General features: G+C 44.8%; 1 protein-coding gene across 3 annotated transcripts in view; it reads right to left on the bottom strand.

Annotated features, from left to right (window-relative positions):
- Positions 1 to 15,820, bottom strand: part of LOC138583121 (fibulin-7-like) — a 94,837-nt gene extending 79,017 nt beyond the window's left edge. The window contains exon 1 of one of the 3 annotated variants that reach the window (XM_069655093.1): positions 15,214 to 15,820. In XM_069655093.1, coding sequence (XP_069511194.1) covers positions 15,214 to 15,279 — 66 coding nt within the window. In that variant the 5' untranslated portion in view covers positions 15,280 to 15,820. The remainder of the gene's footprint in view (positions 1 to 15,213) is intronic. The other 2 variants (XM_069655084.1, XM_069655101.1) reach the window with 2 other exon arrangements.
- Positions 15,821 to 18,399: the final 2,579 nt, after the last annotated feature.

The following is an 18,399-nucleotide window of genomic DNA, read 5'->3' as shown; positions in this document are numbered from 1 at the left end:
CACATGAACTCCTGCTCAGAAAACACAACAGAACACACGATAAAAAGCAATAAAGGCCAAGGATACGGAGGCCCTGTCCCTCCGATGCATTTCCAGCATCACAGTCGCCCCCCCAGACTGAGGTTAGGGTACCTAATCTCCCACGAGATAGACACCCTCATCCAGACGGTCAACATACCTTCTGGAAAGGCCATCTGCATTATTGTGACTCTTCCCTGGTCTATGCTCTATGGTGAAGTCTAGCCCTTGTAGGCTAATGGACCACCTGAGCAGTTTCGGGTTTTCACCCTTCATCTGCATAAGCCACTTCAGGGGCTTATGATCGGTTTGGACCTTGAAGGTAGTTCCCCTCCAATTGCTCAGTCTGAAATGCACCTACAAAAGTCAACATTTCAATGTACAGCATACCATAACAATATATCCGATCATGCAGATTTTTAGGGGGATGGATTATTATTAAAATTATTATTATTATTGTGATTATTGAGCATGGACCCCTAGCTTCGGGAAGCAACTGAGCACTTTACAACGTCGTAGGAGGAGATTGGCAGTGAGGGAATCACATGGGTGAACAGTTTCAACGCAAACGTAGGCAGCAGGGCACCAATGGCGCCACAGCAAGGATGAAGGTGCTTGCTGGTTGGTTCTGATGTGACGGGATGCATGACCGTGCTCTTGTGATGTGTTGTCTGTTAACCCAGTCACTCCACATCTCTCTCCAAATAATCACAATCCTATTTAATGCCTATATCTCAGTATTGACTCAGGGGAAGACTGACTGGAAGTGCCATTACGTTACTGCTATATTGACCATTTGGCATAGCACACAGTCGTCACTATTACTATTATCCTGCACCCTATGTCCAATATATTGATATGATAAAGAGCAGTATATGCAATAGCCACTAATTGCATGGGATCCCAGAGCACACATCAATCAAGTTGCCTCTGGCTCCCCTTAGAATAGCCTCATTTGGCTCAGCGCATAATACTTTCCTGCTATCACTGGTACTGATCTCTTCTGCTTTATACTGGGGGATGTTTACATAGTCAAAGGCAGATCCAGCAATTTGCATTAAATTGTACACAATTCAACTAACATTCTGCTTGGACCCCTCTTCGCAGCCTCATTTGCTATAGTGCCTCGCAAATGCCCAGGTGAGAAAACATAACATACTGTTCTGTCCTGCCTATCAATTGCAGACTCAGCAGTGGTCTCTCTTTGCCGCCCCACTCCCTCTCTTGTGCCGCCACGGCCTAACCCTGGATCTAAACAGACGGAGACCTGCTTCTTGTAGCTCACATGCGCCACTCATATGATTCAAAGGTGACTGCCAAGCTCGCGGGTACAAACGCCAGTCAATTTAGCATCTATGCTGTAACAAACTAGACAGCTTAGGATCGGGTCATAGACTCTGTTTCCTCCTCGGCTTTCCCACTATGACTTAGAATAGTGTCATGGCTTGTCCCTTAGCATCCTGGGGAAGGTGTATGTCCTGCCTGGATGTCCGCATCCGCTCGTGTTCCCCTTCTACCTGTGGAAATGGGGTATGGGAGGTATTGCCGCAGCAGATTTAGTCACAGCACATTTCATCGAGTTTTTTTGAATGGGTAGTGCGAAAAATATATGTGGGAGGTGAGTTTGGGCTAATAATGTAAGGGACTATGTGGGGGGCGGTGGCTGCGGGGGGATCCCCCTCGCATATATTCACAGCAAAATCAACTGGTAAAAAAAAAATCGATGAAATCTACTATGATGAAAAAAAACTCTACAAAATCACATAGAACCATTGAAATGAAGGGTCATACCGTTGCAGTGACCCCACTTTGCCTCCACTCTGGCCAACATCAACTCTGTGATCTCAAGGCAAATGTACTCATTCCTAGTCTGGACAGAGCCAGAGACGAGGGTGTGCCCTTCTGCAGACATTGACGAGGAAGAGGGATAAAACTGATGGCTGGCTATCTCTCTGTCCTGTTCCCTACTACCGTATGCTCGCTACATTTTAACTCATTGTTACACCATTTTCTTTTTCCATGTCCTACCGATTTCCCTTCAAATTTCCCGCCCTTTCTTCCATTCCACCGACCTTCTTCCCACCTCATAGTTCTTTGAAATAGCCAAAAGGTGACATTAAGCAATATTCAAAAAACCTATATACATTCAGCCCTGTGAAGTTGCGCCAAGATGATCGGCAGGCACTTAAAAACACATATAGTTTTATAGATGTCTATTGAATTAAAATGACTGAATTGTACATCTTAAGGTGTGAGGAGGTACTTCTCCTCTAGCGGCTGTCATCTCGTACTTTGGTATTTCCCATCACTTCTATGCAGATGATACCCAACTCTTTTTGCCCTTTTATTCTTTTTATCCCTATTATTCACAATAAACTTGTTTCCTGTCTCACAGCTATCAAAACTTGGATGTCTGATAATTTTCTTGTTTTCCCTACAAACACTATTCCTCCTCCTTTGTTTATTTTCCTCCTTCACTTCTTTCTATTTCTGCTTCTGCTCATGATCTGGGTCTGTATCTTGATTCTGATTAGTCTTTTTCTCATGATATCTCGATTGTCGATTCTCATAGCTCATGCTCTTGTCGTTTTGACCTCTTTATTATGGTATCATGTAATATTATCTTGATAAATAATGTCAGCATACATATAGTCGCCGGGAAACAGCATAGGTGACATTATTTCAGAGGATAATATATGGGGTAAATGGGAGCAGGGGTTGCAGGATTGTCTCTCTGCAGGTTCCATGGGGTAATATTGCTGCAAAAAAACGGCGCCATTCTTGTATTGAAACATATTTTGGGGGATATTATCACATGGAACCTTTAACATTTGTAAAGCTTGTCCTTTTCTTACGTTTTTATGCTACTAAACTTCTGATTTCTTCACTAATTTTTTTGTATGTGTTTTATTGTTGTATGTTGCTCTTTGGCCTCCCTGTTCCTCGTTTGACCCCTTTAAAGTTAGTTTTTAATGCTTCCATTGGTCTTTTATATGTATTGTCCCCTCACAACTTCATGTCTTTGTCACTATCCTCTTTAGGTTGGTTATCCTTTCATTCCCGTCTTAAACTTAATTTTCTTTGTCTTGTTTTTAAATCTCCTCATGGTCTTGCACCTGAATATCTTTCTTCGCTTATTTTTTAATGTCCCCTCTCATGTTTTACGTTCTCAGGGTCAATTTCTATTAGCGCAAGGGGGTTCCTCACCCCCTTGCGCTAAATCTCGATTTTTTTCTTTACTTGCTCCAAATCACTGCAATTCTCCCCCTCTGTCTATTCATTCTATCACGTCTTATTCTCTATTTCATGCTTCTCTTAAGAACGATCTTCTTCAGTCCTAAAAGTAAATGTACATTTTTTATAGCCTGTGATTTTACATTTGTTTGTATTGCTAGTATGTTCTGTTCAGCGTAGGCGTCAAGCGCTATATTAGTCACAAATATAATACAAAAGACAAAAATATAAAGCTAAAAGATATAGAAAGTGAATAGTGTATCACCTGTGATGAAATTTCCTGTGCCTCACTCTGGGCACAAGGAGAGGTGTCACTCAGGCGGATGGCTTCCGCTCCGAGTCAGTAAATGTTGGGCTGAGGGTGATCTAGCGAGGTTCTGCAGGGGACAATAACATTGCCCTACCGCAAGCCAGGTTTGGAAGGCCAGGCCTTCTCCAAAACCCTGATTCAGTAGAGCAACCTAGTTCCATCAACCCTATATGTCATCAAAACCCTGCGGGAGACGCTGTAGAATAATCTTAGTGCACAATCTGCACTAAAAGGAGCCCAAAGAACTTTCTGTGGAGACCCAAATTCATAACCTTGATAAACAAAGCTTTCCCTTTGTGGGAGGACATTTCCATAGACATGTCAATAACAGCGAATGCTTAGATTCTGTTCCAGTTTCTTCAGCACATCAAGGAATTATCCCCTGATAGTTTGCGGTACTGCAGTGAACTGCATAACTGAAGGTACGTTGTTGTGAGTTCGAGACTTCCTGGACACTCACTATCCATCACAGGAAGAACAGTTTCAACAACATTTGTCTTATGTGAGGAACATGTTCGCTTGGGAAACACTATTACTAATTTCCAGCACACCGAATAACAAAAAGTCTTCCCAAAGTTTACCCAGTGCGCTCCTAGTCAGCAAAGCACACACTGAGAATACCATAAAGCTCAGAGCAGCAGAAGCAGCACCTGCAAAGGTTCAGGAGAAATTGTAGGATTCAAAATGGCAGACAGGCCAAATATAGACATGGGCCAACCCAATGCAACCATAGGCGTCCCTAGGAAGGACAGCCACTCAGATCCCATACCTAGTTACCAATCACAGGTGCCCACCCTTAATAGTAGATACCCCATGGGGATAATCAAACACCATATTTAAACACCCAGCTCAAGGAAGGCTGGGTGACTTGTTGGAAAAGGGTGTGGTGAGCATTAAACCAGAATTGGAAGGTGACAGGTTGAGTGATTAAGAGGTGCTGCAAGTCAGAGGGGGAGAAGAGAATAGCAGTGGTTGTAGAAACATCAGTAGAGGAGGTAGTAGAAACATCAACGGAGGAGGTAATAAAAACATCACTGGGGGAGGTGGTGGTGCCATCAGTGAAGGAGGTCGAAGTACAACAGATGAGGAAAAAGGAGGGCAAAACGGTAGTTAAGACAAACAGCAAGATAGAAGGAGGCCAGGTCACCCGAGGGAAGAACCAGTCAAAGGAAGGAGGTATAAGCACCAAATGGAGACAACAGAAGAGAATCACACAAAGCCCAGACTGAGATGCTGAAGCTGTATCAACATTTGATTCGAGAGCTTGTAGAACTGATAGAGAGACTCTTCATCATTAACGTATGAGGCTGGGAGAAAGGGTTCGGGAACACCTGAGAAAACCACAGCGCCACCAGGTAGGTGAGACAATATCACACCCAGTGTGAAGGACTTGGGTATTGATTTGTTTATTCTGTTTTGTTGACTCACTTCTATCAATAATGGTATGTGCACCATCTTTCCTGTGAATAGTCTTCTATGCATCCTATGTAAGCCTCCTGATAGGTGGTGCCAGAAGAGGGCTGCACCGACCCATTCCCAAGCTTAGACTGACCCACACTATGGCCATGACCCAACTACCTATTTGGGACGCTCCAGGCTCCCCCGGATGAAAATTAGAGTATAGACACCTTGTAGTCCCGAAGCTATGTGCCTTATCTCCATGTTATTAAAGATTCCACAACTACTGGGAACCTATGGGCATTTGGCACACAAGTCCGCCTCCCTATTACGCATGGCATAAATATGGGAGCTGGAGTTATTGATCCAGACTACAGGGGAGTGGTCAAGGTCCTACTCTTTAATCTTAATTAAGTGATCGAGAAATTCTGGGAACAGGAAGGGGACTTAATTGCCCAAACAGTAAACCCCTTCTTATGCTGAAGAGAGCCTGGAGTTATACAGCCAAAGAGGGGTGGTTTGGTGTTAAGCCCCCTGTACTTTCCAGGAGATCGGAGGACGACTAGGAAGAGGACCAGGAAGCAAAATCGCTCCCTATCTCTCATTCTGAGTCCCTCAAGCAGGGCCCATCTAGATCTAGGGAAGAGTTTGTTTGATCATTCCCAACATGACAACCTTTCCCTCAGGTCTGCCTTAGATGCAGTCATTTCTGCAGAACAGGGTAGGAACATGGCAGGACCTTACTTGGTGCAAAAGAGGGGCACTTGCTATACTGACTTACGAGAAATGTAAAGACATATAGTCGACTCGATAGCAGCTGTTAGGTCGTCCCCAGCTGATTAGTCTGGCCACAGGTCCATCAGCAGATTCAGAAATATTGGGATTAGGACCCAGGCGGTAAGGGGTTTACGGCGGCGTAAACAGCGCCGACCCTTACCGCCTGATTCCGAGGTCCCTTAGCGCCATGGAGGTTTTAACACCTGCTTTTAGCAGGTGTTAAAATCCATGGCGCTAAGGGACCTTGTTGTTAATTACGCCACCGTAATTTACGGTGGCGTAATTAACGCCTTCCCCACTCCCATTATGCCCTATGGGGCAAAAATGGGAATGGGGAAGGGTAAATGGGTTAATGGGGACTTACCGCCCCACTCACCTCGGAATGGGGCAGTAAGTCCGCCAACCACCATGGCGTAAACGTAGTTTACGCCATGGTGGTAAAGGTACGACCCAGGCGGTAACTTACCGCCTGGGTCGTAATGAGGCCCATTGTCTGTATTTTTTCATTTGCCTGCAGAGTTCCCGGAACTATGTTGCGAGAGACCCACTCCAAACTTTGCCCATCATCAAAGGGAACTTTTCCTGGTATTCATGGGTGTCATGGGTGCCTTGAATCCCTCTTATGCAGGGGTATCATTACATCCTAGCTTTTGTAGATCCTGCCACTCGGTACTCAAAATCCTTCACTGTGAAGACTAACAACGCACAGAAAATATCCAAAATACCATACTTCTCCGGTTGTGGTTCCAAAACGAGGTCACTACACACAGAGCAAGGAACTCCCTTCATGTCCCAGGATATGACAGAATTAAAATACCTATTGAAAATTGAAATCTTCTGTGCTTCTATTGACTACCCCCAGTCCGATGGACTGATGGAGTGCTTTAATTAGTCCTTAAAGAATCTCCTCTTCAAAATGGTAGCAGAAGAAGTTAGGAAAGGTGATGAACCTCTGCTTTGGGCTTTGTTGGCCACATGAAGCACCCCCAAGGCTCCACAGCTACTCTCCATTCCAAATAGTCTATGTCCGAGCACCCCATGATGTCTTTGACATTCTGGGGATGTTAAGAAGAAGGCCATAGTATGGATATGGGGACCAGTGAGTTTGTTCAGGCAATCCAAGTATAACTCAGGATTATCAGATGATTCTCCCAACAGAAGGCAAGATAGCTAAGAGAAGCAGAAGAGGCTCTACAACTGCAAGACCCAACTGGGAAAGATCAAGTAGGGTGACCAGGTCCTTATTTTGGTACCAATTATCCAAAAACAAGTTAACTGCACAGTTGCGATCACAGCTACTGAGTACAACAGGACAACTGCTGGAGAACCGTCCAAGTCTATCACATCAACTGGTTAAAGGCGTAACGACCCACCCCATACTTCTTGATGGCTCTCTGTAAACTCTAGCTGAAACACCGGTTTTAGAAAAGATGACCCCTGTAAGGGCAACACACATAATAATGCACGCTGAATGCATATGGTAGTAATGCAGTTAAACTGGAAATTGCACTGCAAGTGGGATATCAAATTAGACAATTAGCTGAAGGAACGAGGGAAACACAGGAAAGAAAATGATTACTTAAAGATGGTTTAAAATATTTGTATGTAAAATAGTGAACAATGACATAACCAGTCTTTACGGACAAAGAAAGGCTAGGTGATCGGAGTGCCAAGGAAACGGCATCTAGTCCAATATGCTCACTGCCTTAGCCTCCTAGTGGACTTGACATCAGCATGCAGTCTTCTTGACACTTCTCTATGGAAGTGAAGCAGAAGCTTCTGTCTAGGTATGTTGATGTAGTGAGGAGCTCAGAAAGGCTTGATTGGCAGAACAACCTCAAACATGTCTCGACTGGCTTATTGGGCAGGGTTGATGAGGCGACATAGGGACCTGGCGTACCTGGAAGGGATTCAGGTGTGAGAAGCACTGGACAGCTCCATCAGGGGTACAGATGCAGTTTGTCGTCCCAAATCTCTCTTTAAAGCTGAAGATGAAAGGCTGAGCAACAACGTTAGGGACAATGCCCTTGGACCTGAAAGGTTGCTGGGGTACACTACAGGATCCCTAATAAACTAGAGCTCTCCTTTGTACTTACCATACCTGGCATGTATACAATGTTAACTACAGGAGCACTACCCACCTGAGGGTAGTTGGGTGTCCTGTTCCAAGAGTATTTTATAAAGATAAGCTTCAGAGTTTTTCAATGGTCTCTCCTGTAACCTAAAGTATGTTGAGGAGAAGATCCCGGTCCCATGGGAGAGTACTTTAAACTGTCCACAGCTTCATCTAGAATCAATAGAGCAGTGGCTGACTTACTCCATTTTATAGTAAAATCCTAGCCTGTGGTTGGAGCATTTTCAAGGTCTAGAATCTAATAAGGAAAATGTTTAAAGAAAGTTCACAAAAACCCAGAATGTCTCAGTCCATGGGAGGTTACGTTAGGACAGGGCAAGGTCGGCAAGAATATTTCCAAAATAGAGGAACAGATTTTTCCTTGGCCACTGCTCCTTAGCTGCATTGACTACACTGATGTCCTGCCTCGTGAAGAATAAAGGGTTCCAGTCACTAATTACCTTCCATTGCAAGGTCAGCCCCTGCAGAGCAAGCTAAACCAGTCTATTTATGTTGCAGTTGAACCTTTAACAACCAACCTCCCCATCTATTGACGTGTGAAGCACAACAAAAGGTTTCCTGTGTGAGACTGAAGCTACATGCCATCTGCTCAAAAGGGAGAATTATTTCCCAGTAATTACTGCTAATGTAAGCTAACAGGGGCCTAAGGGATTACAGGTAAATCCCCTTGCTGACAGGCTAATTTATTGTCTTGGCTGACTTTATTAATTAATGACATACTATATCCAACTCTATCATGTCATAAGCATAGTGATGGAGGTGCCAGTAGGCAACTGTGTATCAATAAGTACATATCCCTATGGCCTAAGCTCTCTTAAAGGGAGTTGCCATGAAAAATGTCCCCAAGCTGTCCCAAATGCACATGAAAAGATAAATGCAAAATTGGCTGTAACTTCGGTTCTGCACATCTTACAGCAAAATCCTTTGGAGTCAAGCTGCTCTATCAAGATGTAGGAATTGGTGGGAGCACTAGAAATACGGGACTGCTGCGCTTGATTACGACTTTGTTGTGTACCCTGCTGCGTGTAGATGGGTCTACTTAGGATAGTGCCCCACTGTCCTTGGCTGAAAATTGGAATGGGGAGTCGAGACCCTTCACATTCGCGCCAGGTACTGTGATGCAATTGAGAGTATATTCCCTCTAATAATGCGTAAGAGATCTTGGTTTTTAGGAGTATACCACGTAATCTTTTAGTGTTGCCGACACGTGTTTCGACCTTCAGGGGTCATTTTCAAGGCTAATTATTGACAATGATTGCAATCAAAATTGAATGTATCACCTTTTAGTGTGGTGGCCCATAAGAATTGGCAATCTCAAATGTGATACATACATTACAATTGGAACGGTTGTATTGGTAGTGTTAAGTGAGTTGTGTGAGCCAGTTACATGTGTATTGTGACAAGGTTATCAAACATAAAAACAGTCACGTAAGACAGGGCATACGAAGAGAGAAAAGGGGAGGGAAGCGGGAAAGACGAGAAGACAAGTAAATTGTGTTAGATTAAAAAAAACCTGGGATGGGGCACACGGATGGTCTATTTTGGAAAGAAGGTGTACTTACCAAAGGAAGTTGTATACAGACTAGTAAATAAGTCTTGTGGTGTACTGGGGAGGTGCCCCATTAGTTAGTCATGTGGTAAACACTGTTCTGAATAGTTGTAGAGCCTGCGAAGGGAAAATGCAATAAGTACAATAGGAGTGGGGTTGCATGTTGGCCAGTGCAGGTTGTGGTGTGCCCGCAGGTGGGGAGGTGGATGTGATCTGTGGTGCAGAGTGGGCCGGTTTCATGATGAGGTAAGTGCAAGAGTGTGTGGGCCCGCTCTGAGGGGTGGGTATGCCAGACCAGGTTCTTGATTAGTGATGGTGACGTCTCTGGTGACGATAGGCTGTTCAGGGAGGAAGCATATTTAAGCACACCGCAAGACTTATTTAATAGTCTGTATATGACTTTCCTTGGTAAGTACATACCTTCTTTCCAACTCAGACCATATTTGTGCCCCAGTCCCAGGGGGTTTCCAATCTAACACAATTAACATTTCTTCTCCTCTCTCTTGCTTCCCTACCCTTCTCTATCTTTGTATGCCCTGTCTTACGTGACTGTTTTTATGTCTGATCACCTTGTCACACTACACATGTAACTGGCTCACACAAGTCACTTACTGCTACCAATACAACCGTTCCAATTGTAATGTATGTATCACATTTGAAATTGCCAATTCTTATGGGCTAGCACACTATCGGGCGATAGATTCAATATTGATTGCAATCATTGTCAATAATTAGCCTTGAAAATGACCTCTGGAGTTCGAAACACGTTTCGACAACACTAATAAATACTTGTTAAACTCCTAAAAACAAAGATCTCGTACGCATTATTAGAGGGAATATATTCTCAATGGCATCACAGTACCTGGCGTGAATGTGAAGGGTCGCAACTTCACATTCCAATGCTCTATCAAGATATGCGCGTTGCCCCTAATTGAGACTGCTAGGACACTGCCACCAGATATGCTGACAAAATGACGTGCCAATGTAGTTTACCACGTGTTGGCATGTTCAAAATTGAAATACAATTTTGGGCATATCAGCCATTTTAATCAATATCCTTTCCCTGATTTGTTGCTACTAGCATGAGGGGTGGCAAGTGACATAATATAGTGAATTAATAAAGTGACAACATTGTGCCATTAATGCACTTTCCTAAGACCAGTAGACATTTTAAAGGTTAGCACATAGATGATTCTTTCAGCATGGCATGCGTACATGTTCTCTTCTGTACATTCCTTGTTAGCTAGTTAATTGTTGTCAAACAAATGGTGTACACCAGAAGTATACACCAATCTCTAAATATGGATGCCAGTGATTGAGATATGCACCCTGTTAGCTTGTTCACCTTGGTAGAAACTACTCACACCACTTTTTAAAATATAGAGCAATTTATGAATGTCATGCTCGTTAGAGGGCCTGACTTTCATGCAGAATGCATTCACTTAAGTTCGCGAAACTTTGAAAAATCCTGAGACAGCTATTTCAAGAGAGGCTCCTTCACAGGTAACACACCTCTTAGGTCAGTGGCCTCACCCAGGCCAAGGAGCCGTTCCCCTTTCCAGGGGCTGTGTAGCTCAACTGGACCCACAAGGGTCTTGTCTTGGGCCAATGCCAGCACATACTGGCATAGCGCACTGAGAGAGTTCTTTGATACTCCTGAGGGACAGTTTTGAGAGGAACATCACTTGGCAAAGGGTAGAGTCCCTGTCCAAGGGCAACGTAGCCCAGGAGGCTGGGACCATAGGCTTGCCACTCAGAGAGTCCTGGCCTATACCTAGGTTGGTGACTATGGGGGAACATTTGAGCGAGGGTAACCTAGCCAACTGGTATATAGTCCTCTTCTCCCATCTCACCTCTTCTAGGGCTCGGGTGGCCCCTGCCACTGGAGGACTTACAGCCACAGGTTTTTCAGGACAGACTGCTCTTGTGGGACTTGGTGAAAGTCAGACTGGCCTTGGGCTCCTGATGATTGCAACACAGTCAAAATCCTTCATTAGGGGCAATCACGACAGAGGCCAATGTCCCCTCTCTGCCAGGAGTAGCAAACACAGTGGGTAATGGAACGGGAATCACACCTACCCGCCCTAGATGGCGTTCATGGCTGTGATGATATGTGGGCAGAAAAACGTGTGGTCTACTTGCACAGTATGGAAGCGTGAGGGGCGATTTGTAGTATTTTGTCGCCATTAGGAGAACAACATTGTGCACTGGCAATGGCTTTCTTTCCCAAAATAGTGATGAACTCCTGTGGTGTTATAGGGGTTCTTGCGCAAGCACTTAGGGCCTAAATGTTGCACCAAATAATTAAATGGTGGACTTAAAGTGAGGTGGAGGGACATTTGCAATAAATGGACAGATGTATAGATAAAGGGTTAGACTGATAGACTGGTAGATTAACAGGGAACTCAGTGATGGAGGTAAGAAGAAGAGAAAGGGAACCCGAGGAGAGCACACAGCTATCTCTCAGTGAGATGGTGGTACACGTCTAAGAGATGTAAGGAGGCACCAACCAGCAAGAACTTAAGGAGAGAGGGACACATATATGAAGAGGGGAAGAAGACACAGAGTAGCTAAGGAGGCAGGGTCAATGAAAACTTGGTTTCCAGCCACAGCAAATAACAATTGGAGCTGTAGAAGGTTATAGAGATCTGAAGTAAGGGAATGCAGTGACTGAAAGGAGATCGATATGGGACGTAAGAAAGCACGGATTAAGAAAGCAGTGAATACAAGGGAATTCAATAAATACGCGAGGGACATGGGAACGTTGAAAAGTAGAGATGGAAAGAGAGGGCAAATAGATGCCTATCTAAAAATGCTTTGTATGAAATCCAGAAACAACCTGCTCAATACATTTGCCAATATATACCCAGGCACTCTTGTTCGAATAGGCAATGAAGAAATTTAAGAACACTATTCTAATTTACAAACTCGAAAACTTCACTGTTGATGACTCTTGCAACATGAGGATGGGAAAATTAAAAAACAATCAACTTTACCACAGAAAGAACACCTAGGAGGTCCTCACCACTGAAATAACCCCGTATCTCCCTACAGGTCACACTGACATCAAAAAGGGATCCTACCACATACACCTCACCACAACATGACAGTTGGCACCTAAGGCCACGCTACCTTATAGACTAGGAAACCGTCAAGTAGGGCCCAGAAAATCCCATCGAATCCCACAATTTAGAGGTAGAAGAACCATAATCTGAGGCTCCTTGGGTTCCTCCAGAGAGTAAGTCATGGACCAGGACACCCGATTAAGGCTAGTTGTTTCAACTCCAGTACCCAGGTAGGACTGTCCATTCCTTTAGAATAGCATGTGTACTTTGGGCACGCATACATAAAGTAATGACTTAACCCCCGGATTGTCTAGAAAATTCAGGAAGACCTTCACTGTGTTGATCAACTACCAGAATCCACCTGTCAAACCTCTGATGGAACCCTTTCAGAGGACTTAAAACTTCATCAGCAGATGCAAAGCAAGCAGGCATTGATGCCTCAGAGTCACTGAGCCTGCCAGCAACCCCATGATGGCTTTACTTAAATAACTGATCCCTCCCAACAGTCCCATTACAAAGGTCACCATGCCTTTTATTGACTTTGTAATGGGCATACCCCCACCAGACACATACCCGCCAACATACATGCGGACAAACTCTCACCCACAAATTATCTGCAGCACAAAGATACTGACAATGCATGCACCAAATAAGCACCTTGTGCAGCGTGTGGTTTTGGAAAGTACTGATGCTCAATGTCATCAAATTAGGTTTGATACAGATACTATCGGTCACAAAACATCCCCTCAAAGTGCACAATCTGATCAAAAAGAACAAGTGCCGCTATTTAAACTTGACAGGGATGTAGTTTCCTGACAACACCAAATCAAGAAAAGATGAGATTGCATCTGAGGTTGTTCATGTACAGAAGGGATGTGATCTAGCAGTTCCGGATCCACTGCCCAGTTTGGGTGATACCAATAATGATTTGCATATTTGCACCAATAAGGGGGGCCCAGGGCAACTGGCAGTGGTGGTGATCCTGCCAGAGCATTGCACCGATCACTGCTCAGTGTTGGAGACCTGAAAACTACCGCTGGGACAGGTACAATGTTGATGCCAGGACGTCTGGCAAGTCTGGATGGAAGTGACATCAACTCCACAAAGAATGTTACATCTGCTCACAAATGGACATTTTCAAAAGTTAAACAGAAGGAAAGAAAAGTCCAGTTCACACACAAAGGAGCATCCAGCAAAAGAAGCAAAACAGTGCTTCAACACCCACTAACAGTGAAAAAGAAAATATTCCCAAGTGTAGATTCACTTGGGCACTAATGTGTTTATGTCGTCATGAGAACAGTGATGAACAAATGCTCTTGTCAGGGAAGCACTAGTCGGATTGAATTAAGATCATGATTACAGAAGCCTCTTATCATGGTACCGATGCTAGTTTTAGCATCCCAAAGCTCCACTGCCAAACTTAGATATAGAAGCTGCAATGTTTCTCACCCTCTGGAATCCTCCCCACCCCCTGCTCCTCTTTCCCATCCCAGCCCCTCTGCTCCCCCAGCACACCTACTTGTAACCTCTTGGGGGCGTCCCTTTTTTGTTTTTACGGTGCTCTGTTGTTTTCCAGCTAATTGTGTGCTTGATAAATCCTACAACCATACCTACGCACACATAAACTGGGACAGATATTTGCTGTTCCCCAGTTTATCAATTTAAATACAAAACTGCTTCTTTAAATCTGGAGAATTCCAACCTTCCTGGAGAAATCAATTGTTCTGTTCTATTGTCCAAAATCTATGTTTCTGGCCCTTTCGATAATGGGTAAATATTTGGTTCTGGCTTCTCCACTGACATGGATCTCAGACAAGAAAATACACATCTAGTTGTCACTCGCTGTGTCTATTTCTACGTTCAACAGTGCTGCCATGTTGATCTAAAGGTGTGTGCTTACTACCAATCTCCACAGACATGCTTGGCTTTATATAGACAGATGGATGCCAGCAACACACTAGCAATAGAGAAGGGAAGGCTATTTAGAAATCGATTTCACTTGAAGGAGTGAAGGATGTTATATTATTGATCAACGAAGACCGAGGCTCCCCATGGGCATTAAAATTGCAGACACACCGTACACACCCAGCATGCACTTTATCAGTGCAAGCTTCCCTTATACTAACCTAACCTGTGTAGTGCATGCAGTGAATGCTTCCTTTCTATGCACAGAACAGGTACAGCATGAAGAAACCAAACTTCACTCACAGAAGGTACAGCAGGCGCAAGGGAGCAGAGGCGCTCACAAGAGCATGGACACATACACAGAATGATTGCAGTGAGTAGTAGCTGGCAAGCCGCAGTGGAAATTCACACACAGTACAGGCAGAAGACGAGCAGTTCAAGTCCATCCAAGCTGTTCTTGTGCCACAACCCTGCTCTAGTGGGACCATCTCAGGTGAAGAGAAGGGCAGTGTCTTCCTCGTGCCCATTTTATGCTCACACACTATTGTGGAATATACAACGTGATGTATATACTTGGCTACTGCTATTAGAAATCATACCTCGAGTAATTTACAGACACTAAAACTACAATATATAAACCTTGAGTCCCTCTCTTCGCAAGCCATGTTTTAGCAGGTGTGCTGGATGGGCCAGATTTGGGAACCACACACATTCTGGTAGGATTTGCAGAGCAGAACATGCCATGAGAGTGAGGGCCCTCAAAGATCTATAACAATCAAAGGTTCCTGCGGCTCGCCAGGTCGGGTCCACAGCTTCCACATACCTGTCCTCCAGTAGAATGTGGCTGCAGGAGGCTCAGCACCAGTAGGGCCAAAACCTTCGGCGTCATGCTGCAGCCGCCGCTCAGAACCTGTGGGCAGTGGCCAACTAGAGCCTGTAACAGCACCAGGGGGCAAGAGTCCTCTTTTCACCTGCAGTTGGTATCCTCCGGCGCTCAAGGGAGGCAGGTCCTGCCAGTGGTGGTGGTCCCAGTGATGGAAGCCAAAGGGAAGCGGCTAAAGAGGTACTGTTAGTTAATCTGGTGTTTGCATGCCAAATGACTACTAAGAAAAAAAGATCAGGCTGCAGAAGCTGGTGGTGAAGGCCTTTTCCAGACTAGTCATTATAGGTCATGTATGGCCCTCTCGATTGTTTGCTTCGGCTTGCCTCGTGCTTCTCCACCCATATCGTTGCTCTTAGGCAGGAGAAGCGGATCCCAGGCCCCAGCAACGTCAACTGTGCACATGCCAGGACGTTTCTCCCTTTTAAAGCCACCAACTCATGGTACCAGGCCAGTATTACCGAGCACTGCAGAAGGGGGCGTAAGCCTGGCGCCCTTGGTGGGTTGGAGCAGAGGGCACCCTGTGATGCCTCCTCTCCCTCTCTCTCTCCCCCTCGCTCTCTAGTTATGCTTGGAGACTGGCTTGGCCTAACCGCCGGTGTGAAGGCACCGGCCTGCCCAGGTCGGGCTCTATACACGCTTTCAGAGTTTGTTTACCTTCTATTTTCCTAGTTCCGAATAACGCAATTGCTGCTGCCTTGCATTTTTAGTGCCCGGCGGTCCTCCTGCGGCTGCTTCTCAAAGTTCCCTTGTCTAGCTGTGCTTGAAAATGGGGAGGCTGTGTACAGACACTCAGTCACACAAATACACGGTGACATTTAGAGTATAGACACACAAGTCCGTGCATTGCCACACACACAGAATGTGTCTACTGAGGCGCCCACATGGAGTCAACCAAATGAAAACAAGCATCCGTTAAGACAAGCACAATGCACACATAGACGTTAGTGACGTGCAGAGCTACACACATGTAAATATAGTCACATGTAACACCACGCACACATATCTAATGAAACAGATACATAAACACAACAGAAAAAGATATCTGCAGATATGCGGGTCAAACACAGTAATAGAGACACAAACAAAATGCACACTCAGAGACACGTGTCGGACAAAAAACACCAAATGTAAACTTTAAAATGCACATTCAAACGCACACACACACACACCCAACGATTCAAACATCCTCTACAAAAACACACATTTACACACAGGTAAAACAGAGCAATAGCCAGACACTCAAACACAAACTAAAGACACATAGACCAATGTAAACACCCCTATAAGAGCCTGAAACAAACGAATGCAGATATATTATGCACGCAAAAACACACAAATAGAGATGGATAGGAAAGATGCACACTTAAGTAAACACTCAAATGCAGTCACACTTATGCAAACGTACAGATTCACATTTACAAAAACACACACATTTGTCACACACACCCACACACACTGCATTGCAAGGGCAGACCCCGAGACAGACGAACAATATGCAGTGACACATAGACATCAACTGACATGCAACGAAAATACATACAGTTGTAATATTCACATTATGTGCACACAGTGTCCCCTGCACCCATATGTATACACACAGACATTTGTATACACCTGAGAAACATGTACACATATAAACGCAAACACACAACTATGGGTAGACAGATATATAGAGACTGAGGCATCCATGCAAACACACACACATGGATCGACTTAAAAGCACAGGGTGACACATACATACAGAAACCCATATTAAGGGCACACACACAAAGGTAGGTAAACATAAGTACTGTCGCACAAACCCACACATGTAAAGTAAGAGGTTAACAGACCTTGAAAACACACACCACCTAAATCAGGTAATCCACGTATGCCGGCACCCATGGGTATGGGCACAAAGCTCGGATACACACAGGCGATACTGAAATTAAACAGGCACTTAGACATAGGGCCTCATTCCGAGTGCGGCAGTAAGGGGTTAACCATATGCAGGTGCTGTTAACCCCTTACTACCGCATTCCGGGGTCCTTTAGCGGCATGGCTACCTCCAAACTCGTAATGAGGCCCATAGTCACATCCACCATGTCAAGGAAAATTCTCATTTATGGCTGATTTCCCTCACCTAGTGAGTCCCTCAGCAGCTTTGCTGGATTTCAGTTTTTTTTTTCACCTGGTAATAGTGTGAGCCTTTTTCCCACTCTTACATGTGTTTTGCCATGTGTATTTCTACTGTTTGTGTGATCTTGGGCTCTGGAGCACACCACTCTATGAGCCCCACATTTTGTGTGTGTTACACAGCACCTTCAGTGCAGTGACACAGGGTTGTCTTTTAGACTTCCCACTGACTCCATTTTTCTGGGGCTGACTACTGTCCCCCAGAAACATGTAAAGTTGCCATTAACTTTATATAGTCACTTTAAAACTACAGACCCAGTACACCCCATCTTACATTGAGTATTGGAAAGGGTTAATTCCTACCCCTTTTTGTCTGTGCCTCTCTGAGCTTTATTTTGCTCTTTTAACAATTAGACTTGGCTGGTGGCAGTGGTATCTACCCTAACTTTTCTTCCCTGATTATACTATATAAACGTGGTACTGTTCCAGGCTATTGTATTAGCTTCAAACATAAACCCCCTTGCCCAAATACTTTTTATTTCTGCACTGGTCGGGTTTAGTCGCCATTTCTTTTTGTTAAAGTCCTTCTTGTGTTTTACTTTGCGCGGCAAACCAGGTTTGCATTCTTTGTTCACCGTCTTTTGGCGGGCTTATACGAAGAAGCCCTCCTTTGGCGCCTGGGTGTCTAGGTGGGCTGAATGTGAGGGAGGGGTGTAGTCACCCCCTGCACAGGGTCTCCTTGGAGACCCAAGTCGCACTTTGTATTGATTGGCTGAGGTGGTTGTCCGGACCGGACAACCCCCTGCTGAGTGATTGACAGCCAGGCTGTGTGAATGGGGGTTTTTCGCATAAAAGGCAGGACTCTTTGGCTGGAAGTCAGAGTCGCCACTGGAACTGCAAGGAACCGAAGAGAAGTGGAGAAGAAGACGGCTGCTGCACCCCTGAGTCCCGGTGAAGCCCTGCTGCAGTCCTGAGCTATCCACCCTTCAATGACCAGGGAAGATCCAGTCT

Source organism: Ambystoma mexicanum, chromosome 1p, assembly GCF_040938575.1.
Source record: "Ambystoma mexicanum isolate Mex_15411 chromosome 1p, UKY_AmexF1_1, whole genome shotgun sequence".
In the NCBI taxonomy this organism is placed as follows: domain Eukaryota; kingdom Metazoa; phylum Chordata; class Amphibia; order Caudata; family Ambystomatidae; genus Ambystoma; species Ambystoma mexicanum.
Note: the sequence above shows the minus strand (reverse complement) of the source record. Positions and strands in the feature narration are given on the sequence as shown.